Genomic DNA, 24450 nt, shown 5'->3' with positions numbered 1-24450 from the left:
GGGGACGTAAGTGGGACCCCCAACCCGATCCCTTACTCTCCCCTGATCTGGGAACCCAGAGGCCGCGCTCTGCGTGCAGACCGCCGTCGGAACCTGCCTCGGCGCCCCCGGGAGGGGCAGCACTCACCTCCCTGGCCTGGTCCATACCATGCAGGAGCCCCGTGAGCTGGGCCAGGGTGTCACTGGCAGCCTGCAGAGTGGCCCTCAGGGTGGCATTGTCCCTGGACAGCTCCTGCTTCCGGTGCTGGAGGCCGCGGGGAAGAAAGGGGGTGAGAAGAGCAGAAGTATGACAGGGTGGGGACAAGGGGCTGCAGGGTGGGGGGGAGCGGGGGCAGGGAGGAGAGGAGGGCCCCTCACCAGGGCGTCCTCCAGGCGCTCCTGGTTTCGGCTGTTGAGCTCCTCAGCCTCCCGAGTGGTGCCCACTGCCCGGTTCAGGGCCCCTCGAAGGTCCATGAGGCCAGCCTCGTGCTGGGCCAGCTGGTCCCGGGCGTGCGCGGCCAGTGCCCGGGTCCCCTCCCAGCGGCTGCTCAGCTGCTCCTGCACATGGGCCAGCACTGGCCCAGACCCCAAGTGGGGATGGGTGTCCGGGCAGGAACTCCGGCTCCCCGCCCAGTGCCTGCCCAGCCCCCGTCTGCTACATCGCAAGCTGATCTCAGCCACTCACGTCTCTGGGCCGCGTCCAGCTCAGCCTCAGCAGCTGCTCTCGGGGCACCCAGGTCTCGGGCCCGCATCTCCCCCAGCAGCCGCTCCACCTCAGCCAGTGTCCGGCGCACATGCTCACCCGACGGGGCCGAGGCGTTGGCCGGGAACAGGTGGTCCGTCTGGGCCTCGAGCTCTATGCGGCGGAGGGTGGGCACAATCAGGGCCAGCCTGCTGCCCAAGCAGGCCTCCGCCCACTAGCTCACACGCCTGACTCCCCACCCGAGCATGCTCAGAGTGCCCGCACACAACCCAGAAATGCCCCGGATGGCTCGTAAAACCCAGATGGCTCCAGGGCACAGCTCTGCTCGGCTGCTCGGCTGCCTGAGCTCCTCGGCTCCCCCCTCACCTTCCTCAGCCCCTACCCCAACACCCCGCTGCCCACCTTCTCCACCTGGCCCAGCCAGCCCCTGCTCCAGGTCAGCGCTCGGCTGCCATTTCATTCCTCCCCGACCCCTGGGCTGGGCCATGTCCCCCCAGTCTCTTCTTTTGGCAACGGGTCTGTTTGTAATTCAGGTATCCACCAGCAAGTTTTCCCATGGAGCAGGGCACCTCCAAGGGGGGGCATGGTATCCCCAAAGAGGGCACCAGCGTGCCCCTCGGTGCCCACCTGCCCCGTCTGGCCACACCGCATCCCCTCCTGCCTCCCACACTGCCCTGCTGTTCACTCAGTCATGTCTACACACCCAAAACCCTGCCGCTTCTTCAAACCCTGCCCTGACCCTGAGTACCATTCTGCTTCCCCACCATCCTCTGCCCAGCTGGGCTAGCCCCTACCACTCAGGATGCGGTCCACAGCCCTGATGGCCACCAGCAGCGTCTGCGCCTGGCCCAGTGAGGCCTCAGTGCTGTCCAGCAGCCGGCCGGCCTCGGCGAGGGCTCTTGTGGCCTGTGGACACAGCATCTTGTCAGGCCACAGCCTGAGCCAAGGAGCAGGGGCGACACTGGACAGTCTGGGGCCCTGGGAGAGGGGTCTCTGGGGGATGCAGTCTACTGAAGGGGAAGGGTCCCAGGGGAAGGGGCTTTTGAGGGGAGGAGCATCCCAGGGAGCTTCGGGGGACGGGCCTCCCAGGCAGGCATCCCCAGGGTCCTGCCTGGCCGTCCAGCCTCTGTGCGTCCTGTCTGAGGCTTGAGCTCTGCTGTTCCAGGGTCTCCAGCTCCTGCACCGTCGCGTGGCGGAGGCCCACAGGGCTCTGGAGCTGCCTCTGGGGAGGAAAGAAGGTGAGAGCCCGCAACCTGAGAGGGCAGTGGTGGGGTGGGCTGGGCTGAGAGGTACCTGCAGGTCGGCGATGGAGGCGTTCAGCCTGTGCAGCCGGGCCCAGGCCACGGAGCTGGCGTTGATGCTGCGCACCTGCTCCCGGATGGCGGGGAGGAGGGCGCCCGCCCGCTCCAGGTCGTCCAGGAGCAGGACCACACAGTGGTCACACACTGCGGGCAGCACAGGGGAGGGGTCAGTGTGGGGCCGGGGAAGGACTCACGGGGTCAGCACTGTGGGGATGGGTCAGCCAAGGGTCATGGAGTTGGCACAGGAATATTAAGCCAGGCTGAAGGTGACAAGGTTAGTGGAACTCAGGTAAGCATGGCGTTTGCAGGATCAATTGAAAAGACAGCATGGAGATCAAGAAGTCAGCAGGGAATGGGGCAGGTGCCAGGAAGTCAGTATTTAAGCTCGGGGTGGGTCCGGGGGCTGTAGGGGTCAGTTGGGGAGTTCTGGACTTGGGGATTAGAAGGCGGGAGTGAGGTCAGCATAGAGCCCAGGGGTCCCTGGGGAAAATGAGAGGGGGCTGAGGTCACAGGGTGTCTCTGGAAGTGGAGATTAACAGAGGGGTCACCAGGTCATGAGGGGCTGGGACTCACATGCCCCTAAGTGGACCTAGAAGGAGCAGGGCCAGCGCAGAGCGACGCACCTTCACAGTGGATGCCATGGTCCGCAGGCCCCCCTGGCACCAGCACCTGGTGCTGTTGGCTGCAGGTGTCGCAGCGCTCCCCACTGAGCCCAGGGGGGCAGGTGCAGTGGCCCGTGTGCACGTCGCAGTGGCCCCCCTGGCACTGGCAGCCTAGGTGGGGAGGAGCAGGGTGAGTGGCTGGCAGAGGGTCCCAGGGTGCCGGCCACCCCACAGCACCCCACCCATCCGTACTCACGCCTGCAGCCCTGCTCAGGCAGCCCCCAGTGGCCAGGGGCACACTCGCGGCACTGGGGCCCTGCGGCCCCTGGCCGGCAGTGGCACTGCCCACTCTGGGGGTGGCACTCGGAGCCCTCCGCGGCTGGTCCACAGGCGCATGGGCGGCAGCCCCCACAGTCCTGGAAGCCGAAGTATCCTTCCTGCGACACAGACTGCTGTCAGGCCCCGCCCCTGCCCGGAGGCCCCACCCCTCCCGCCAGCAGGCCCCGCCTCCTGTCCCAGAGGCCCCACCCCCTGCCTGCAGGCCCTGCCCTACCAGGAAGCCCTACCTGACAGCGGTCACAGCGTGGCCCGGTCACTCCTGCCTTGCACAAGCAGTGCCCACTGTGGGGGTCGCAGGTCTCCGTCCCGCATGCGGAGCAGTCACACCCTACAGAAGGGGCGCTGTGACCGTGGCCCTGACGCCCCTCCCCTTCCTGAGCTCCCGCCCAACACGGACCTCCTCCGCCCTGCGTCCTTCACTCTCCCGGGTGGACCGCCCGCCCGCCCCTCCGCCCGAGCCCCCTCCGCACGAGCCCCCTCCGCACGAGCCCCCTCCCGCCGCTCCCCGCCCCTCCGCACGAGCCCCCGCCCGCCGCTCCCCGCCTACGGGTGCAGTTGCCGGGCACCAGGGCGTTGCCGTAGAAGCCGGGGGCGCAGCTCTCGCAGCGGGGCCCCGCGGTGTTGCGCAGGCAGCTGCGGCAGGCGCCTGTCAGGGGGTCACAGTCGCTGAAGAGCAGGTTGGGGTCGCCGTTGCCGCTGCAGTCGCACGGCTGGCAGGAGCTGCCCAGCACCAGCGGGTTCCCGAAGAAGCCGGGCGCGCACCTGGGGCGGGGCGCGAGGGCGGGGTCAGTGGCCTGGGTCCTTGGGCCCGCGCGCCCACCTTCCCGCACGTCCACCTGCAAGCTCGCCCACCCGGCCACCTATCAGCACGCCTGCCCTCCTGCCCGGCCGCCCTGCAACCCCCCTGCCTGCCGGGCCTCCTGCCCCCCGCGCTCACCGCTCGCAGGAGGCGCCCGCGTAGCCGGGTTTGCAGAGACACTGTGTGCGCGCTCCTCGCAGGACGCAGCCCACCGCAAAGCTGCAGACACAGAGGGGCTTCTCCGACAGCTGCACGCCACCAGGGGTCCCCACCTGGCCAGCCCACCCCAGCTGCTCTGGCCTCCAGAGGGCAGTGCTGGCCCAACCGGGTAGGGGAGGATGACCTTCCCTCCCGGGGCTGTAAGGGCATCTGACCTTGAGGGGGCTGGCCCAGCTTACTTGTTAGAAGGCACTGCGAGGGGGCAGGGGCAGCTGACACAGGGGGCCGTCGGGTCCTCAGACCCACTGCGCACGAAGCCAGCCCGGCAGTGCTCACAGTGGTCACCTTCAGTGCTGTGCTGGCAACCCTGGGGCAGAAGGGACACGTCAGCACTGATGGTGGAGGCTCCGTTTCCCACTAGCTCTCACCCCAACTGTGCCAGGGACTCGATGCCCAAGGCCAGCCAGTGCCCCGCCCAGGACACCAACCTTCCCCCCACCCCGGACCCCCGCATATCCGTACTACTGACCCAAAGGCCCCTGGTCTTCCCTAGTCTGTGTCTGGGGTGTCTGCCCTGCTCACCATGCAGATGCCCGAGCCAGGGAGGCAGCGGTCTGAGTGGCCATGGCACTGACAGGGGACACAGCGACCCAAGAAGAGACCTTTGATGTCCCGGTAGTAGCCAGGGGCACATTCCTGGGGCAGAGGCACCCGTCGTCAGGAAGGAAGCAGGGCCAGCCCGAGGGGCCGGTGAAGGACCATGCTCTCAGACCCTCAGAGGTGCTGGCCCTGATCGGCTAGACACATGAAGTCAGAGCCCCCAAAGCCATGCAGATGCCCTGGCTCAGGTGACAGCCCCCCCACACATGTGGGCCAGGGTCACCTCTTTGTCCCCCAGACACCTCTTCTGAGTGGGTGGGCGTTCAATAATCACAAAACCCCTCAGATGAACAAGCAAGTGCACAAGTGTGAGACCCAGAGGGAAGGCAGGGTGTGGGCACGTGGCTGATGCCTGGCTGGACCGGGCAGTGAAGGAACACAGAGCAGCTGGGTGCACGGGGGGCCAGGCAGGGACACAGGTGACAGTGCAGGGGCAGAGAGATAAGCCAGTGGGCTGGCCCGGCCCGTGGCGAGAAGGCAGGGCTGCGGGGAGGACGGTACCCAGCGGGTGAGGGAGGAACTGGGGAGACAGAGCGGGGGGTGCCTGCCCCCACCACCTCACCTGGCACGAATCTCCACGGTAGTTGGCCGGGCACATACACAGCTCCACGTTGCTGGCCGGAGGCCCCCCGCCCACCTCGCCGGCCACCTCCAGCACCACGCTGCGCAGGGAGACGGCCGAGGAGGTCTGGGAGAACAGGGCGCGGATGTGCAGCCGCTCCAGACTCGCCAGCACCATCATGAGCTCCTCGCGGGACACGGCGTTGTGTGTCTCCGTGTGCCGGAAGGTCCCCTGCGGGCCGCGGCGGTGTTCAGGGGGGCAGCGGGGGGCCTCGGGGGCTAGAACAGCCCACCACCCGCGGGGAGTCCCGCGCCTGGGCCCCTCCCTCACACCCGGCACAAAACCAACTCCAGACGCATTAGGAATTCAAACACACCAAGAAGATGCTTTAAGCTTTTGGAACAAAGCACAGGTGCGTACTTTCTAATCTCGGAGAGACAAATACTTCCTTCAATAAAACAAAAACACTAACTGCACGTGAAAAATTGATAAATTTGAGTAAACATCTGAATTTCTGGTCATCAAAAGACACCTTAGGGAAAGACCAAGACTATGGGCTGGGAGAAGAACCGCAGCTCCCAAGGCGGACACGGGGAGGCGGCAGGAACTACACACAACTTCTCTAAAGAGGTAAGGAAAGGCCACAAGCGAGCGGAAAGCACAACAGGCAAAACACAGCGCGTGGAGGGAACTGCAGGGCCGTGAGCACCCCCGCAGCCGCTCACGCGTCCGGGGTCAGGGCTCCGCGGGCCCGCGCGCGGCCAGGAGCGCTCCTAGGCCCCGTTTTCCGTCCTAGAGGGCAGGCACGGCAGCCTTCGGCCCCTCTGGCCTCCCTGGGCTGTGCCAGGCTCCCAGAGGGACCCGGGGGCCCAGGCCAGCTCCGCTCACCTCCACCAGCTGCAGTCGTCCATGGTGAACGTGGCCGGGCGCCGGGTACATTGGCTCCAGGAACGTGATGCTCATCTGGTTGCCCTGGGGAGGTGCGTGGGCAGATGAGGGCTGGCAGCCGGGCTGCCCGCCGTCCTACCTGGCTACGCCCACCTGCCCACCCAACCACATCCACACCGTTGGCCACCTGCAGCACCACGTCCGGCCTGCTTTCTGTGGGGATGAACACGTCTCCACGCTGGGCCTCCGAGTGAAGTTCGTAGCGGAGGGTCCCACCATAGGATGACACCTGGCGGCAGGGCAGAAGGTCGTGACCCGGCCAGACCCTGACCATGGGCCCAGAGTCGACAGCAATGGTCTTGGGCATCCCTGGGCTGAGGGCCGGGCTAGGCCTGGGCACCCTCACAGAGTCCCCATCCCTCCCTGGACATGGGCAGCCTCACTGCTGCCTTCCCTCCACCTCCAGGGGGTCCTGGACACCTTCACAGTGGCCACCACAGGGCCCGCCCGGCTGGCTCACCCTGTCCCCCAGGTAGGAGGGTGGGGCCTGCCAGTATAGCTCAGGGAAGGCCTCGAAGCCGCGCCGCAGGTCCGCGTAGAGCAGTTCTGCCTCTGCTCGCAGCTCGTGAGGAACCACCTGCCGGTCACTGCTCAGCAGCGTCCAGCCCTCCATGTCCACGTGCTGCAGGCACACGGGAGGGGCACCGACCTGAACGCCCAGGGCACGCTGACTGGGGGTAACGTGCCCCCTCCCTGAGGGGGCGCCACCCTCGGTCTGGGTCCCACTGCCCGCACACCTCACGGCGGGCGTGGGCCGAGCCCCTGCAGCGCTCGGTGGCCCCAAAGCAGAAGCAGCGGGTGCAGCCCTTTGGGTTGGCGGCTTCAAGGGAGAAGGTCCCAAGGCGGCACTGGTCACACCGAGGGCCCTGCACATTCTCCTGGGGGCGGGAGGGTAGGACAGTTCAGTTGGCCGTGCGCCGCAGAGCCCGACCCACCCTGGCCCGCTGTCACCCCCTCCCCATGGGCTGACTCTCCCCAAAGCGTCCAGGAGGCCCCAGGGGTCCCCAGAGGCTTCCGGCGGCTGAGGCGGCGTGGAGGTGGGGGGCCCGCTGACCTCTCACCTTGCAGTGGCACTGGCCTGTGAGGGGGTCACATATGCTGGGCATGGAGCCCGCCTCATGGCAGTCGCAGGGGCGGCAGCTGGGGTAGCCATGGAAGCCCGGGGCGCAGGCGTCACAGCGGCGCCCGGTCACATTGGCTCTGCACCTGCCGGTGGGAGGTCAGCGGCTGCCAGGCCTCCCCTCCACCCCGGCCCCTCAATTTGAACTGAGACTGCAGGGCCCCCCTGAGGCGGTGGACCCCCAAGGCATACCCCTCACCCAGCCCCCACCCCCCGAACTGGACAGAGTGCTCTTGGTGGCCATGCCGCCCCTGACCCAGCCAGCCCAGGGCCACGGGGACAGCCCCGCTGCCCAGCTCACTTGCACTGGCCACTGTCCGCGTCACAGGTGGGGTCGGTGAGCTCCTGGACACCGGGCCCCGAGCAGTTACACTCCTCACAGCCCACCAGGGGGTGGCAGCCAAAGCTCTGGGGCTGGCAGACCACGCAGTCCGGCGGGACGGTGCGTGGCGGGCAGACACATCGGCCCGTGAGCTCGTCACACAGACGGCCTCGGCACTCACAGGCTGTGGGGAGCATGCACGGAGGGGGGTGAAGCCCTGTGCCCCATCGGAGGCCCTGGCTGCAGCCCAGGGGATGCACCCCCACCCCCACCCTGGCGTGGTTTCACCCGGCTCCAGGCCCCAAGCCTCAGGCAGCATCTCTGATGTGGGGTCAGGTGCCCAGAAATGCCGTCCGGTCCCTGGCGTGTGACGCCCTGCAAAGCCCGGCCCACCGGCTGCCCCAGGGCCTGCAGACAGGGGCCAGCAGGGTGGGTCCGCCGAGCCCTGGAACTTCCTCCTGGCCGCGGTAGCCACGCTTCCTGCCGAAGCCCCCTGGGGATCAGGTACCACCCCCTGGCTGGCACCCCCATGGGCTCAAGTACTCACGCCTGCAGCTGGGGAAGCCCCAGTAGCCAGTGGCACAGCGGGAGCACTCACGGCCGATGACGTGGGCCCGGCAGGGACACTGGCCCCCGAAGGGTTCACACGTGGGGCCTGTGGCACCCATTTCATGGCAGCCGCAAGGCCGAGCCCCGTTGTTATAGAAGAGAGAGAGAGAAGAGGCAGCACCACGACAGAACGGGGGCGAGCTGGTGGGACTGTGGTGAGAAGCAGGGGTGAGGCCAACTCCTGGTCCTGAGCCCCCCCCCCCGGCCCTGCCCCAGACCCCCCCCCCCCCGGGACCCTGCCCTCGCCCGGAGCGCCCCCCCCCCCCGGCGACCCCCCCCCTCGTCCTGCCCCTCCCCCCTCCCCCTCCCCCCGGCCCACCTGATGTGGTACCCACGGCTGGCACATTGGCTGATGAAGTCATAGGATTTGTCCAGGGGCTCCTCTCGGAGATAGCTGGAGCTGTAGACCTCCTCAGGGACCACCAACACATACTCCTAGGGGATCAGGGCCTGGTGACCTTCCCATGGACCCCAGAGAGGACCCAGGCTGGGGAAGGATACCAGAGCCTGCCAGCAGAAGCACATCGCCTGGGGGGGGGTCTCTGTGACTGGCCAGGGTCCAGCCGGACAGCCAAGACAGTAGTGGCCACATCACACCCCACTGGGCCCCAGCAAGGCTGGCAGGTGCTGGACCACCACTGGGCTGCTCAGAAGGAGGTCGGCTTCTATGGCCTAATGGAAGCTTGGGGGCTGTGAGGAGTGCCCGGCCTCCCGGTGCCCCCTCCCATCCTTGCCTGCCAGACATACCTCTGCCCTCCCTCTCCATCTGTCCAGGCCTCCTCCTCCAGGAAGGCCACCCTGACCAGCAAGGCCCCAGGGGACTGGTGGACCACATCTCGGCTCTTAGGTGTTCACCCCACACCATAGCCTCACAGCTTGGCCTGGAGGCCCCTGAAGGCTGCTCCCTGGCACCTGGCATGGGGCTGGGCCAAGCCAGATGGGGGACGCACCTGGGCTGAGTGGCCAATGGTGTGACAGGGGGGAGGATGGCTGGTCCCTGAACAGGGTCAGGAAGTCCACACACAGAGAGGCTAGCCCCACATCAGGCCCCGAGAGTTCCACATGCAGACATGGCAGCCTTGGACTCACCAACCAGAGCCACCGGCCCTCAGGCACCCGCGTGGTCACGGTGAGCTCACTGTCGGTCACGTCCAGGACGGCCTGGCCCTCACACACAATCAGGGTGCGGCAGCCATAGGCATGTGGGCAGAAGCTGGCATTGGCATGGCCTGGGAGGAAGGAAAGGCAGGTCAGTGTGTCCCCCCCCACACCCCACGGGCCAGCCCAGGGCCACTCCTGGAGTCAGCGGGGAGGAAGAGCTACCACGGACAGTGCCCCACCCGCCCAGGGGCGTGCACCTGTTACTCCCAACACGGACCTGTGACCCGCCTGACAGGGCCCACTCACGTGACACGGGTCAGGGGTGGCCATGCACAAAGGCCCACTGGGTGCAGATCCCTGGGCTTGGCCCCGCGGAAACAGAACACACACACACGTAGGAACACAAGTACCATCACCGTGTGTCCCACGGCGAACCCTCAGTTACCCGCGTATGTGACAGGGTGAACCTTGACTCGTAAAATGGAGTCAGGAGCAGAATCTGGGAAGGGGGGCCAGGAGGCTGGGGCTGCCGTCTGCACTGGGCCCTGGGCACCCCGTTCGAGAACTGACGGTAGGACGGATCTGTCCACATATTGTGACGACCACCACACAGTGCGGCTGTGTGAGGAGTCCCCTGACGGGCTCCTCGTCTGGGGGTCTGCCCCCACGGCCCACCACGGCCACTCACCCTGCCAGACTCGGCCCCCACTGATGAGGACCTCCACGGGGAAGGTGGGGTGGTCGGGCTGGTAGCCGTGCAGCAGGAAGGCGTAGCGGCCCAGGGCGGGCACCTGGGTGGTGAAGACCACAGTGCCCTGCAGGGAGGGAGGGGCTCTGTGAGCAGGCACAGGGGTGTGGACCCGGGCAAGGGTGGAGGGCCTGGAGTCCTGCCCCTGCCCACGTCCCTGTCCACACCCCTGTCCCTCCTGGCCCGGGCCCTCACCTGGGGGTGGCGCAGCAGCGTGGGCTCCACATCGGGGTCCACGGCAGTGGGGGGCCGAGGCTGGGGCCCCGACGGGGGTGCACCGGGTGTGAGGTCCTGCGAGTGTGCGAGCGGGAGGCCAGAGGGCAGTGGCAGCACCTGGCAGTCCCTGAGGATGATGGGCTGGGGCGGCTTCGGGAAGCGAGAGAGCAGGCAGGTGGCACTGGGGACAAGGGTGGAGGTGAATCCCTGCAACCTGGCCGGCGAGCCCCTCTGGCTGCCCGGGCCCCTCCCACCCGCACCTGCTGGGGCTGAAGGCACCGTGGCTGCTGACACAGCGGACCCGGGGCTCCACGAACTCCAGGCTGAATGTCTCCACGGGCACCAGGGTGACGCTGTGCTGTGGACAGACGACCAGGCGTGGACGTGGAAACGCAGGCAGGGCCCCTCCCACACCCCTACATCCGACCTGCGTCCCCCGCTTTGCACCAAGTCTCTGCCTCCTCGGGCTGCTTGAACCCCAGCCCTCAGGTGCAGTTTCCGGGCCAGGAGCACGTCTCAGCTCTCCTCACCGCCACCCACCCTGTCGCTCCAACTCTACACGTCGGCCACCAGCCTCCCCTTCAGCTCCAGGGAGCCGGCATGGACAGGCACTGGGCGAGCACGGGCTCATGAGCGGGCTCTCTGCCCCGTGCTGTCCAGCACGATGTAGGTGCGTGCGTGGCAGATACAGCAAAACCCAAGACATCAGGGCCGTCTGGTAACACCCCACGGGGAAGACCCAGAACGCCGCGTGGCCGACCCGGCGTCAGCACGAGACGCAGCACGGAAGCCTGGCCTGTGGGACAGGCTTATGAAGCGGTTGTCAGAGCCGGGAGGCGGCCACCGGGGACCGCGGGGTGTCTGGGGGCAGGGCGCGTGGCTTCCTGGCCTGGGTGCTGGGGGGCAGGGCACGCCGGGCATGCCCGTGATGTGGTTCTGTGCACACTTTACAACAACCCAGTTCCCCGCCACAGGGCTGAGGGGCAGGACAGGCCGCACGCGCCCGATGCCAGTGAGTCGGGCGGAAGCGACGGGGTCTGCGCCCTAGCACTGCGGGTGGAACGCACGACTCCCGCGAGCCTGAGCAGTGGGCGGCCGCGGGGTTCTCCTTCCATCTGCAAGTCTCTCGTCAACACTGACGTGTTTACAAAAATAGGTGCATCGGTGATGCATCTGTTAAAGGCTCGAGGGAGGCAGACATCACCCGCTCGGTCCTGTAGCGAGTGGACACCTCCTGTGGGTTCTGGGCGTCAGGCAGGTCAGCAGGGGCCCGCCTCACCGTGACGCAGCCCTCAGAGCGCCGAACAACCCCTTCCTCACACCGCGGTGTTCTCAGAAATTACATCACAAAGTGGCCTCTCGTGAACATGGTTTCCTTCTCCTCCAGCTCCGATCCATCACACGCCCCCCTCCCCGTGTGGAGAGCAGAATGCTCTCTAAATAAGTCCATATTTTGTACCCCCAGGAAAAAATACCCCCACCCTGCAGGTAAGGAAGATTCTGGAAGAAACGTGGGCGGGCGCACAGTAACGGTGCTGCTGCTGACGGCCCCCTGGGCTCACCACGCTTCCACCGATGCTGTTTAAGATTGTCTGAAGGGCCTGACGCCACAGGGGAGTCCCGGGGGCCCGCGCAGCAGAGGGCTCAGGGCCTTACCAGGAAGAAGCGCGCCTGCTCGGCCGTGAGCCGGACGCTGGCCTCCGTGTCCAGGTGGAAGGCAGCCAGGTGGTGCTGGGTGTCCAGGGCAGCGCCCCGGCACAGGGTGCTGCGGGATGGGGCAGGGGCAGTCAGTGGGGAAGGCGTAGGGGCAGCCCTGGGGCCCGCACCCTCCCACACAGCTCCCCCGGCCTTGAGTCCTCGCCTCTCCCTGCACACCTGTAAGGGCAGGGGTGGAGAGTGAGTGCCCCCTGCTGCGGGGCCCGCTGGGGGGTGTGCACAGCCACGCCCACCTCCTGGCGGGCGTCCTCACTGGCATACTCCACCACCAGTGCGTAGCGGCCCGGCCGCGGCACTACCACCTGAAGCTGAACGTCCACCTGGGCAGGGGGGGAGCAACGTGATCAGAGGCCCCACCCCAGGCCCTCATGTCCTCCCGGGACACTGCTGGTCACGGCCCTTACCACCCTCTGCTCCCACGGCCTGCCCGCCGGTCCCAGAGTCTGTGCCCCCGTTGTCCTTGCTGCCTGGGGCACCCCTCCAGGGCACCCCCACGGTCCCCTGGCCTTCCAACCTCTGCTCACTCCGAGCCTCCCCCGCCTCCCCAAGGCCTGCTGCCCAGAGGCCTAGCTTGGGTCCTCGGAGTGAACCGGAGGGCAGGGGTCACCGACACCCCACCTACGAATGAGGCCCCAAGTCAAACCTGTGTCCTGTCCTGGCAGCGTGGACCCTACCCCCTCCCTGTCCTCCAGGCCAAGGGCACGCCTTCCCCAGGTCCTGGCCCTCCCTGCCCCTCCACGAGGTCCCAGGGACACGCACGTCACTGCCCCGGCAGGCGGCCAGGGGCGGGTGTGAGGGGCTGAGCTGCTCCGTGGGGCAAGGCCGGGGCAGGCTGTTGTCATGGCGACACAGGGCCTCGGGTCCAACGGCTGAGGGGAAGCCATCCAAGGGCAGGTGGGTGTAGAGGAGGCAGCTGGGGCGCGGGAGGGAGCGACACGACTGGTCAGCAGGGGCGAGCGGCTCGTGGCCCAGGGAGGGTCAGGCCCCCCACCCTGCCGGGCTGGCCCTCACGTCTCCCCGGAGCGCTGGGCGGCAGGCCGGAACGTGCAGGCCTCCGTCACCCGCAGTTGCAGGAGTGCGGCCTCGTAGTAGGTGCTGGGTAGCAGAACCACGTAGTCCTGGCGGGCAGCGGGGAGAGGTCGGTACGCTGGCCCTCTCCCCGGGCCCGCTGCCAGCCCACTCGGCCCCCACCTCACCAGGAGCACCCCTTCGGCCTCCACGAGCAGGGCCCAGGTGCCAGGGTTCAGCACAAAGGGCCCCCCGAGGCCCCTCTGGGGCACAGTGACAAAGGCAGGCTCCGTGCTGGGCGGGAAGGCGACGGGCTGGCTCTGCTCTGTGCCTGGGGACACAGAACGGGAGACTCCCAGACTCCCCGCCCACGGGCCACCCTGGGCGGCAGCTGCCCCAGGGCCAGGGTGCAGGCTGGCCCCCCACCCACGCAGGGGCCCAAGGTAGGGCTGGGGCGAGGGGAGGGGGGCAGGGGCGGGTCGGGACGGACAGTGGGGGAGCGGGGCGGCCCCCAGGCACTCACAGTTGCTGCAGGTGGCAAACTTGCCCTCCTCTTGCACAGAGACTCGCCCGCTCACACTGGTGGGCCCACGGTTGACGTAGCGGAAGACAAGCCGGAATAGGTCGGGGGAGGTCACGTTCAGCTTTGCCACGATCCTGGGCTGGGGGGGGGGGGGCGTGGAGCATCAGGGTGGTCCCTCCCTGGCCATTCCCAGCCTGCCCCCCTCTACCAGCCACGGGGGCGGGGGGCGGAGCGTGAAGCCGACATTGGGGAGGGGCAGCCCCTCCCCACCTGGATGGGTGTCATCTGCGCGTAGCCCCTCCAGCTGAAGCTCTCGAACTCAAGGGGGTTGAAGCCAAAGCGCACGGTGTGGCCGTCGGGCGTGGCCGCCTCCTCCAGCTCCAGCCGCAGGTCGTGCAGGTCAGGGAGGTAGTGGTCTCGCGCCGGCCTGGCCAGGGCAGGGGTGGTCAGGGGCGGCCCGCAGGGTCTCCAGCGGGTCAGCTGCCTCGCCAGCCCCCTGCCCCCTGGCCCCGGGGGTGGGGGCACCCACTCGCTGCAGGTGAGGCCCTGTGTGTTGGGGCGGCACCGGCAGGCCCCCGTCCGCGGGTCACAGCCCTGTCCTAGCGCACCACCGACGTCACACCGGCAGCCTGTGGCGGGAGGGAGCAAGGTCAACGGCAGGCCCCCACCCAGCCTCACCGCTCTGCCCACACCAGGCTCTGGATCGTGCAGCGGCCACCCAGGCCCCCGGGGCTCTCTCCATTATCTGTGGAGAGCAGCAGGGGCTGAGAAGCCAACTCCTACTCACCAGCAGGGGCTGCCCGGGGCCTTGGACAATAACCCGAGGCCGGGACTGGTCAGAGATGTCCGCCAGGGGCGCAGGAAGGAGGGGAGGAAGACAAGAGCAGCCCCTCCCTCCCGTGCCCAGCACAGGCCTTCCCAGACCCAGGCGCCCGCCTCACTTGTCCATCCCTTGCCTCAGCCTCCCCCGGGATGCGGGCTGAGGGCCGCCGGGCACTTACTGCGGCAGCCGAAGTAGTCGGCCTGGTCCAGCCCGAAGAAGCCATCCCGGCACGCCGCGCAGGTCTGGCCACACACGTGAGGCTTACAGGAGCACTGGCCGTCGCCCTGAGGCCGAGGGGAAAGGGGAAACTGAGCCGGGGCGGGGGGAGCGGGGTCTGGCCATGCCCGCCCCACAGCCCCCGGGCAGCTCGGCCCTCAGACTCACCGGCTGGCACTCGGTAAGTCCACCCAGCGTGCCCCGGGGATCGCAGCTGCAGCCTGGCGGAGAGCAGAGTGGGCCTGGGCGCTGTGGGGCCGGCCCTCACCTCCCGGCGCCACTCCCCCCCCCCAGCACGCCCACGCCCCCCCCCCCCCACCCCAGAGACTCACGGGTACAGCCCTCAGGGTTCCTGGGACTCAGCCCCCAGAACCCGGGTTTACAGCGATCGCAGCTCGGCCCCTCCACATGGGCCCGGCACGTACAGGGGGCCTGTGCCTGGGAGAAGGTGAGACTGAGGGTCAGGATGGGTCCCTGCCCTTCTACCGGAAACCCTCAGCCCTGGAGCCCTGATCCGTCCCCATCTCTGGCATGTCCCCGGAATGGGGACAGAGGACCAGCCAGGGGACCAAACAGGCCCAGAGGTCGCCAAGGAGACAGAGCAGCCGGGGAAGTGACCGTCTCCTGGAAGTGATGGGCTGACCTCCACTGAGGGCTGACCAGGGCTTACCTCAGGAAGGCTGTGACCGGCTGGGGCCCGGCCGGCAGGGTGGCAGGAGCCAGCTGTGGAGAGACCCGGCCTGAGGTCACTTCTCGGTCACCGACTCCGATGGCCAAGGGCCTCCGCGGGCCCAGCCGGCCCCCTGGCTGCGTGGGAGCCGGCCGGTGTGCCTCCCACACACGTGGGCGGGCACGAAACCCCGGGCTGTGCCTGCTCTCTCTGGTCCCCGCGCGCCCTCCCGCACCACAGGGAACAGTCACGAACACGCGACAAGCACATGTGGCCTGCAGACGTGTGTGTGAACACGGACCGGGCACAACGCCTGGGAACACACGCCTGCCCGAAGCACGTGAACACAGGCCGATGAACCCGCACATGTTGGACAACCCCACGAAAACGCGCACACGGGCTCACACGGACGACCGCAGGAACATGCGCACGGCCATGGGGACCGCACACGGAGGGCACACGCGGCCCGCGCCACGCACACCGCGCGAGGCTCACCTTCACAGGAGGGGAAGTTGTAGGCGCCGGGAGCACACGCGTCACATCGCAGCCCCGTCACGCGGGGCCGGCAGCTGCACTGTCCGCTGCGGGGGTCGCAGGACGCGTGCAGGGAGCCCTCGGCGGAGCAGAGGCAGGCTGGGCAAGGAAGGCAGGGTGTGGGCCTGGGGTGGGCACACGCCCCCCTGCCCCGCCCCCTGCACGGGCACTCACGGGCGCAGTCGGGGAAGCCGTGGAAGCCGGGGCTGCACTCCTGGCAGGCGGCGCCCGTGTAGCCAGGGCGGCAGTGGCACGTCCCGCCCGCGCCGCAGAGCTGGTCCAGGGCACCGCGGGGGTCGCAGGTGCAGGCTGCGGGTGACACGGGGTCAGGCCCTGGGCATTTGGGACGGGCCCTCCTGCTCCCCGCCCTGGCCCTCTGCTCACCGCGGCAGTCGGGGTAGCCATGGTGGCCCGGGCGGCAGCGGTCACAGTGAGGGCCGTCAAACTCGGGCCGGCACGGGCAGTGACCAGCTTCGTCACAGCCCTCGGGCAGGGTCCCCGCAGGGCTGCAGCCGCACACTGGGGAGCGAGACAGCACACAGGGCCCCCTGAGCCAGGCGGGCCGCGCCCCGGGCCCCACGCCCACCCACCCACGCCTGCGGGGAGGCCTCGCTCACACTGGCAGAGAGGGAAGTGGTAGTAACCCGGGGCACAGCGGTCACACGCGGGCCCCTCGAAGCCCTCCCGGCAGGTGCACCGGCCCGAGTCTTGGTCACAGTCCCCGTCCACCACTCCAGGGCTGGAGCACTCGCACGCTGCGGGAGGAGATGCGTGCTCAGTCACAGAGGCCACGGGCGCCCGGGGTCGGCGCGAGGACGGGGCCGGGGCTGCACTCACGCTGGCAGCCGGGGCCGGAGAAGCCTGGGGCACAGAGCTCACAGTGGGCACCCTGGAAGCCGGGTTTGCACACGCAGCGTCCCAGCCGCGGGTCCTTGCGGCAGGCGTTGCCCTGGGTCCCGGCCGCGCTGCAGTCACAGTCTGGCGGGGAGGGAAGGGGTCTCAGACGCCTGCAGACCCCAGCCCTCCCCACCAGAAACCCTGCCCACCACAGACTCACTTCCTTACACTTCTATGCTACGCTCATACAGAGCTACAAGACAAAAAACCCCAGAAGGCAGAGCTGACATCTCTGGAAAAGCGTGTGCAATGAAATTGGGGCGGCTAAAACTACGAGTAACTAGCTGTTTATGATGTGGCTACTAAGTCAACTGCAGGCGTCGATACAACCAGAGAAAATGTAAAAACAAAATCATAACAAAGCAAAAAGAGACTCGTAATCTTTATAAATAATTCTGCAGCTTGGAAAACAGGAGCGAAAGCATGCTAAATGTCTTAACTTATGCATGAAAAGAGGCCATGAATACTGTTTGTTACTTACAGAAAAGTACTTTTTTTTTAAATTTTATTTATTTGAGAAAGAGAGAGCACGCGCACGCAAGCACAAGCCCCGTGAGGAGGGGCAGAGGGAGAGGGAGAAGCAGACTCCCTGCCGAGTAGGGAGCCCGATGCAGGACTCGATCCCAGGACCCTGGGATCATGACCTGAGCCGAAGGCAGACGTTTAACTGACTGAGCCACCTAGGCGCCCCAGAAAATTATGATTTGATATTTGTCAAAGACAGAGGGTGACCTGGGACCGGACCAGAAGAGAGAAACAGAGCTTGCCAACCCTCCGAGAAGGAAACACAAATCATCCAAAACCAAAACACAGTCTGTTGCCCAACCCAGCAAGACGCAGGCGGGAAACACCTAAGGAGAAGGAGAAATGAGAACAGAAAGAGCTGGAGCGAGCCCCACCTGATGGCCACGGCCCTGCCCAGGCCACGGCTCCTCTCACAACAAGAACCAGAGGCCTCAGTTTGGCTCTTTTTTTTATTTTTATTTTTTTTTAGTTTGGCTCTTGAAGGAAAATCAAGTCATGTTCTCTCGAAAAGATGCACTTTGAACCAAGGACCCAGACGGGCCACGGAGAGCTTCATGAAGGGACAGCAGGGTGCAGAGAAGGTGAGCATGGAGACCCTAGAAGGTTCCAGAGAACCCAAGGCCACAAGCATCAGCAGGACGACGGGGAGCTGCTGCGTGGAAGCGGGGCTCGCCCCCCGGGTCTGCAGGAAGCCCCTTGCTCTAAGAGCTGGACCACGGGGTCGAGAGGTGCTAAAGGCCGAAACTCCTGAGCTGGAAGGATCTGGCAAAACCATCATCCTGCATAGAAAGATTGAAGACACTGTCCTCAGAACTTGATGAGGATGGAGCAGGGACGGCATAATGAACGTGTGTGCTCTGTGGGCGTGCACGTGGCGACCTGACCCCACACAGCACACGCGGGCCCGCCACACGTTCACAGAACATTCTAAAAGGCATCACGTACGAGGTGAGAAGCAAAGAAAATCTCAAATTCCAAAGACCCTATCTGTCCCCAGTGCAATAAACCTAGGGCTGAGCCATCAAACAAGGACAGAAAGGCCATCTGACCACCCCGTGGGAGGCGCCGGCCAGGGCTGCCCTCACCCTCGGGGACAGCACAGCTGAGCCACAACCTGGGTTCCCCGGCCTGGGCACCGCTGCTGGTGCTCTGGGCTGGGTCGCGCCCGGCCCGCCCACGACATGCCCGTGGCACCCCTCAGTCGTCACAACCCCAACTGTCTCCAGACGCTCTCCTGTGGATCAGGATCACCCCTGAATGAGAACCAGCACTCCACGCCTGTTTGTCAATAATTAAGATGGTGAAACTAATAAATCCAAGAAGCCAGGAGAGCAGTAATGAAACAAAACAAAGAAAAGAGACAAACACCGAGTGATCTCACTTTTATGTGGAATCTAGCGCAAAAACGGAGCACTGAGCTCACGGAAACAGAGAACACAGTGGCCGCCGAGCTGGGGGTGGGAGACACGGGGAAGGCACAGACTTCCAGGCATAAAGCGAGTAAGGTGTGGGGCCGTGAGGGCCAGTGTGGCGACTGTGCGTAATCATAGCGGACTGCAGGGGCGCCTGGGGGCCCCAGGCGGTGAAGCGTCTGCCTTCGGCTCGGGTCATGGTCTCACGGTCCGAGGATCGAGCCCTGTGTCAGGCTCCCTGCTCAGCGGGGAGTCCGCCTCTCCCTCTCTCTCTGCCGCTCTCCCCCCTTGTCGCGCATGCTGTCTCTCTCAAATAAATAAACAAACAAACAAACAAATAAATAAATAAATAAAACCTTAAAAAAAAAAAAAAGGAAGTTAAATCTCTCCACCAAACCGAAAAGAGAAAAACCCCAGCAGATCTTATAGGTAGAATCTTAAGCTGTATTTTGAAAATACCAATAAATTAGCAAATTTCTGATAGGTCTAATAAATGAAAGAAATAAATTAAAGTAGACAGTAAGAGAAATGAAATGTATAAATCACGATGGAACGCTGCACGTGATTTTTATACCAATACATTTTAAAATCCAAAGGACACAATTTGCTAAGAAATAAAAATGACTAAAACGGACTTACACTGAGGTGGGAAACGAACAGATAAAAGAAGCACGGAAGAAACGAGAACCGTAATGTAAGATCTCCACTGAACAGGTGTCAGGTCCAGGCATCCTTTAAGTTCTATCAAACTTTGAAGAGATGGATGATTCCTGTGATTTTTAGCCTACTGTGGAGCATAACCAAGCATGGGTTGTTTTCCAAGTATTCTCAAGGTCACCTTGAGAATTAGAAAACCAAAGCAAGACGGCACACACACCCAAAAACAACGACCAAGAAAGCTTTCAACTAGTGTCCCTTACGAATACAGACACACGGGTGCACGTTAGGGAAGACATGAATGGGATTCACTGTACGATTAGTTGCCTTGCCCTGAACCCCCGCTGGATGGGTCGTTCCGGAGCGCCCGCCCCGGGCCGTGGGGACAGGAGCGCTCCTCAGCACTTCCTCTGGGCACCAGCAAACCACAGTCCCAGGGCTGCTCTGGCTGGTCTGCAAATAAAGTTTTATCGGAGCACGGCCAGGCCCATTCACGTCCACACGGTCGATGCCACGTTCCGGCCACAGCACGTAACGGCGGAGCTCAAGAGCCACGCACAGCAGGACACCCGGCCCTCACAGTCGAGAGCAAGCAAGCACTGTCTGGTCCTTCCTGGAAGAAGTCAGCCGACCCCCGCTTACAGCACCGATGAGAACCTGACACCGACATGTAAAGAAGAAACCATCAAAGACCAACAGGCATGAGGGTAAGTGAGCTTAGGGCGTGCCGCCTCCGAACGACTGAGTCAGAGGTGAGTCAGAGGCAAGAACCACATCCACAGAACCACCTAAGGGTTAACACGCCAGCGCAGGAAAGAATGCCCCACAGGGGCAGAGGGCCCTGCAGGGAGAGGGGTGTGCAGAGAGCAAAGGCCCCGGATGACACGCTCCCCGGGAGAAAAAGTGCAAAGTCACCTCACAGACGGGTCAAAGACACGCTGAAGACGACAAATGTCAAATGTGATCTGAGACACTGCCAGCGGCTGAGCTCGCCACGTGATGCCATTAGGAAGAAAAACCAGCGGCCGGTCAGACTGACACACCGTCCCCTGAGGCGCGCCCGATTCCAGAAACACACGGGGGCAGGCGGTCTCTGCCAGGCGAGCGTCCCGCCAGCCGAGCTGACAGTCACAAGCAGTGCCCGCCGTCCAGCGAGGACCGTGCGCGCCCGCGGATGCCACTGTCATGACGCTGAACGTGGTTTCTTTCAAGAGAGCGATCTGGCAACCTATAGCCAAATAGGTCCCAGAACAGGCATGTCTCGTAACTCAGAACCTTCTAGGAAATTGTTCCACAGAAATTACTGAGAATTTAGAGAAAGTTTTAGCTGCAAGGATGTTTACTGTAGCATTTTTTTTTAATTGGAAAGAACTTAAATTTCCAACAATTTGGGGGCTGACTGAAGAAATACTGCATCTGTCCAATGACAGAGAACATGAGGTGGCACGTTTACAGGACCGCGGTGGGAGGAAACCCGGAGCAGCGCCCACGGCACACATCTGAGTCCGCACCAGCGCCGTGTGCAGCCCCCGGGACGGTCCCAGCTGTGGGGAGAGGGGTCGTTTGAAAGTGATGCAACTCTGGGTACCCTCGGTCTTCTGCTTTGGGCTTACCTACACTCCTGAAGGTTTCCTAGCATGAAAACGCATTATTTGCATAACACAAGAGCCGAACATGAGGCGACCACAATGACAATCCCGCTCTCGGGGGGGCAGGACGGGGCCTCGGAGGACACTTACTCACAATCTGTCCGGCTGGCAGCACCTGCTCGCCGGTGTCATTGGCGGAGAAGGAGGGCACCGCTGAGGGGGGAGACAGCGCGGGTCAGCCGGGTCGGCTCAGCACCACCGGAGAGGTAGGCAGGACCTCTGGGCGTAGGCAGGCTCCACCCGGGGTCCCCACCCTGGGTCCCCGACAGGGCTCCGGGGACAGCGCCCCGGCTCCGCCCCCGGCCCCCCCAGGCTGACGCCCTCACGGTAGCAGCGCGGGAAGCCAGTGAAGCCCTCGGCGCACGCGTCGCAACGCTCCCCCGTGAAGTTGGGCCGGCAGTAGCAGCGGCCAGTCAGGTCCTCACACGTCCCGTCGGTGAAGTCCGACTCGCAGCTGCAGCCTGGGTGGGGGCCAGGGAGTCGTGAGACCCCAAGCCTGGGGCCCAGCTGCCTCCCCAGCGCGGGCAGGGGGAGGAGAGCCAGGCCGGGCCTCTCAGAGCAGTGCGAGGGCCCCCCCTCTGGACACCCCTGCCCCCCGGCCAACCCCACTCACGGCGACAAGCGTGGGGAGAGTCGAGAGGGTGGTCCGGGGCCCGGTAGAAGCCGGGCAGGCAGCGTTCACAGTTGATGCCAGTGGTGTGATGCTGGGGCAGGATGGGGCCACTGAGTGCAGGGACCCTCCCACCGCCCTCTCTCCCCCCATCCCAACCCTGGGTACGCTGACCATGCTGGGGTTGGGGGGGGGGGCCAGCCCACCACCCCAGTGCCCCAGACCCACCCTAGCTGCCGCCACAGGCCGGCCCGGCCCCGGCCCACCTGGCAGTCGATGCACACGCCCCCGCCCTGGTAGATGTTGTCCTGGTTCTGGCTGGCGTTGCGCCGGTCCACCTCAGGGTCGTAGAAGCAGTCGTGGGCGTGGCCGTGGCAATTGCAAGCTGGAGAGAAGAGGGCACAGCTATTCACAGGCCCCCCATGACCCCGCCTCACAAACCACCGGTGACCCCAGATGTGGCCTGGTCTGGGTGACAGCAAACACCACGTGGCCGGAGCATGCCTCAGGCCACGGCAAAGCTGGGTGAGTGTGTGTGCAGGTGAGCAGGTGTGCAGGTAAGCTGGTGTGAGGGTGAGCAGGTGAGTGTGTGTGCAGGTGAGTGGGTGTGTGTTCAGGTGAGTGGGTGAGCAGGTGTGCAGGTGAGTGTGTGTGCAGGTGAGCGGGTGAGCAGGTGAGTGTGTGCAGGTGAGTGTGTGTGGTGAGTGGGTGTGCAGGTGAGCAAGTGAGGTGTGCAGGTGTGCAAGTGAGCATGTGTGCAGGTGAGCAGGTGTGTGGGTAAGTGGGTGTGCAGGTGAGCATGTGCGCAGGCGAGTGTGTGTGCAGGTATGCAGGTGAGCGTGTGCAGGTGAGCGTGTGTGCAGGTGTGCACGTGCTGGGCACTCACACTGGCACTCGTTGGCACTGTCGGTGGTGGCCGGCTTCCACGGCCGCTGGTTGAAGCCGGGACAGCAGCGGTCACAGGAGCCCCCACACGTGTTGTGTTGACAGGCGCACTGAAGCCTGTGGGGACACACAGGGGATGGGAGGGGCCACACTGTGGACCCGGGGGACACAAGGGGCTGCGCCCAGCCTTCATGGAGGGGGGCAGGAGGGGGCAGGATGTGTTGGTGGGTGGGGCCCGGGACGGGGCACTGTGTGGTGAGTGTAGGTGGCCCCTGCCTGCAGGGCAGCCTGGAGCTCTGGGGCCTTCAGGATCGAGCTAACCCTTCCTCACCACCAGGCCCTCAGACCAAGCCCACAGCCTCCCTGGGCCAGCTCCAAGGCCCAGGTCTCACTCAGCAGTGTGAGCTCTGCGAGACGCCCCCATGCATCCAGGGCTCCTCCCCAGGGGTGAGGGGCCAGGAGCTGTTTCCTCTTCCAGCGGGGGTGGATACCAGTCAGAGGGCTGGAGTCCTGCTTGCCGTCCCAGAGAGCAGCTCCCGTTGGCTCAGTGGTCAGGGGGAAAGCTGGCCACAGCCACCTACTGCTCAGACCCACCCCTCCCAGGGCCCCACCCGACACACACCTCCAGAACTCAGCCAAGGGGGGTGCGCTGCCTGCTCTGTGGGCCTCAGACCACACGGTTAGAGCCTGTCCCCCCCCCCCACCAAGAATCTGTGGGGCCTTCAGAATCAACACTGCTGCCCTTGGGGTCTGGGGCTATCTAGAAGGCCTCTGAGGGAGAGGAAGCAGGAGTGGCCTGCCCTGGAGCGGCGGCCTGAGTGGCCTGTCTTCGCCCCAGCTCTGACGGTCTGTGACGTCGGGCCCGTGGCTGGCGTCTGGCTCCGCCATAGTCTGCATAGTCAGGGCACCAAGAAACAAGATAGGAAGTGAAGCCTGGCAGTGGTACCCCGGGGCGTTTGGCAACGGCCCTCACCAAACCACTCGGGTGTGACCATCCCCAACCAGGGCACAGATGAGGCGCCGCTGAAGAACCGGGGGGGGGGGGGGACACAACACGGCCGGCCCGTCAACACAACGGTCAGCAGCATCCAACCGCAAGAACTTGGGAGCAAGTCGGGAGAAACCATAAAATAAGAACATTTGAAGTTACAACAAAAGGAACCCAAAACATAAAAAATGCGATGCTATGAAAAATAGAGAGATGTGGCCAAAGAACCAATCGGAACTTCTATGCATGGAAAACAAAGTCACTGGAGTCGAAGACAGTGGATGGGTGACGCTCGGCTGGAGATTCGGCGAACCGAAGTACCGATCCAGAGGCAGCTCAGAAGACAGGGAGGGGGTCACAGGAGAAACTCGGAGACAGAAGGAAACCACAGGAAGAGCCCGTCGACAGAACAGGATTCCGGAAAGAAGAAAAGAGGTAGAAGAGGAGAGCTGACAGGCAGAGCTCCGGCCCGGAACGGCCCTGGGTTAACGACCCGCACTCTCAGATTCAAAAAGGCAGGAGTCCTGAGCCACGGAAGACATGTCCGCTCCTTGACGCCACAGAGGAAATCTGCAGAGCACCAGGGAAGGTCATGGAACCCTCCAGAAGCAAGCAGACAAGCCAGAGGGGCAGCAATGCGGGTGACCACGGACTCCGCCAACCGTCTGGGACGCCAAGCGACGAGGAAGAGGCTTCTCTGAAGTGTTGGCGTGGCCACCAACCCGTGTTCTGCAATCAGCTAAACTGTCCCCTGGGAGGGAGGCCAAGACAACCACCACATCAACGGCCATCGGACAGAGGACTCAGACTCCCGGGAAGAACAACTAAAGGATGCATTTTAGGAAAAGGAAACTGAGGGCCCAGGGGTGCAAGGTAAGTCAAGGAAGGATGCGGAGCCAGGGCTTGGGCGGACGAGGAGGCGGCTCCCGGGCAGTGGTGACGGAGCTCCTGCCGGACAGAAGCGCCACACGTGGGGCTAGTGCTCGTGGGCGCCATGTGAGCAGGGCCACGCGACAGCTGGTCACGTAGGTCTGTTGCAAAGGGCCGCCGTTACACTACACAGCACCGCTGCCGGCTGAAAGCGTGTGTCCCCCGAGAGTGTGAAGCCTAGACCCCGAAACGATGGTATTTGGAGGTGGGGCCTTTGATCAGGCCTGAAGGGTGGAGCC

At 64.9% G+C, this 24450-nt stretch overlaps 1 protein-coding gene across 1 annotated transcript in view; it reads right to left on the bottom strand.

Moving 5' to 3' along the window:
- LAMA5 (laminin subunit alpha 5) overlaps nt 1–24450 on the bottom strand; it is a 49488-nt gene that overhangs the window by 8015 nt on the left and 17023 nt on the right. The window contains exons 7-54 of the mRNA XM_025865021.2: nt 22295–22410; nt 21675–21793; nt 21412–21502; nt 21125–21259; nt 20889–20951; nt 16496–16636; nt 16276–16413; nt 16043–16177; nt 15833–15967; nt 15620–15757; nt 15125–15177; nt 14787–14892; nt 14623–14675; nt 14417–14522; nt 13945–14044; nt 13686–13842; nt 13416–13554; nt 13081–13223; nt 12896–13002; nt 12644–12797; nt 12044–12204; nt 11825–11933; nt 10429–10526; nt 10148–10349; nt 9893–10019; nt 9193–9332; nt 8423–8538; nt 8042–8253; nt 7474–7678; nt 7114–7258; nt 6790–6930; nt 6513–6674; nt 6180–6281; nt 5993–6076; nt 5105–5335; nt 4465–4578; nt 4122–4249; nt 3862–3942; nt 3472–3686; nt 3152–3252; nt 2842–3022; nt 2607–2756; nt 1976–2127; nt 1794–1904; nt 1477–1588; nt 665–835; nt 358–554; nt 128–244 (exon numbers count right to left, since the gene is read on the bottom strand). Coding sequence (XP_025720806.1) covers nt 128–244; nt 358–554; nt 665–835; nt 1477–1588; nt 1794–1904; nt 1976–2127; nt 2607–2756; nt 2842–3022; nt 3152–3252; nt 3472–3686; nt 3862–3942; nt 4122–4249; nt 4465–4578; nt 5105–5335; nt 5993–6076; nt 6180–6281; nt 6513–6674; nt 6790–6930; nt 7114–7258; nt 7474–7678; nt 8042–8253; nt 8423–8538; nt 9193–9332; nt 9893–10019; nt 10148–10349; nt 10429–10526; nt 11825–11933; nt 12044–12204; nt 12644–12797; nt 12896–13002; nt 13081–13223; nt 13416–13554; nt 13686–13842; nt 13945–14044; nt 14417–14522; nt 14623–14675; nt 14787–14892; nt 15125–15177; nt 15620–15757; nt 15833–15967; nt 16043–16177; nt 16276–16413; nt 16496–16636; nt 20889–20951; nt 21125–21259; nt 21412–21502; nt 21675–21793; nt 22295–22410 — 6394 coding nt within the window. The remainder of the gene's footprint in view (nt 1–127; nt 245–357; nt 555–664; nt 836–1476; nt 1589–1793; nt 1905–1975; nt 2128–2606; nt 2757–2841; nt 3023–3151; nt 3253–3471; nt 3687–3861; nt 3943–4121; nt 4250–4464; nt 4579–5104; nt 5336–5992; nt 6077–6179; nt 6282–6512; nt 6675–6789; nt 6931–7113; nt 7259–7473; nt 7679–8041; nt 8254–8422; nt 8539–9192; nt 9333–9892; nt 10020–10147; nt 10350–10428; nt 10527–11824; nt 11934–12043; nt 12205–12643; nt 12798–12895; nt 13003–13080; nt 13224–13415; nt 13555–13685; nt 13843–13944; nt 14045–14416; nt 14523–14622; nt 14676–14786; nt 14893–15124; nt 15178–15619; nt 15758–15832; nt 15968–16042; nt 16178–16275; nt 16414–16495; nt 16637–20888; nt 20952–21124; nt 21260–21411; nt 21503–21674; nt 21794–22294; nt 22411–24450) is intronic.

Source organism: Callorhinus ursinus, unplaced genomic scaffold, assembly GCF_003265705.2.
Source record: "Callorhinus ursinus isolate GAN/ISIS: 27379988/994484 unplaced genomic scaffold, GSC_fseal_2.0 scaffold89, whole genome shotgun sequence".
Classification (NCBI taxonomy): Eukaryota; Metazoa; Chordata; class Mammalia; order Carnivora; family Otariidae; genus Callorhinus; species Callorhinus ursinus.
This window is presented reverse-complemented; position numbering and strand designations above follow the sequence as displayed.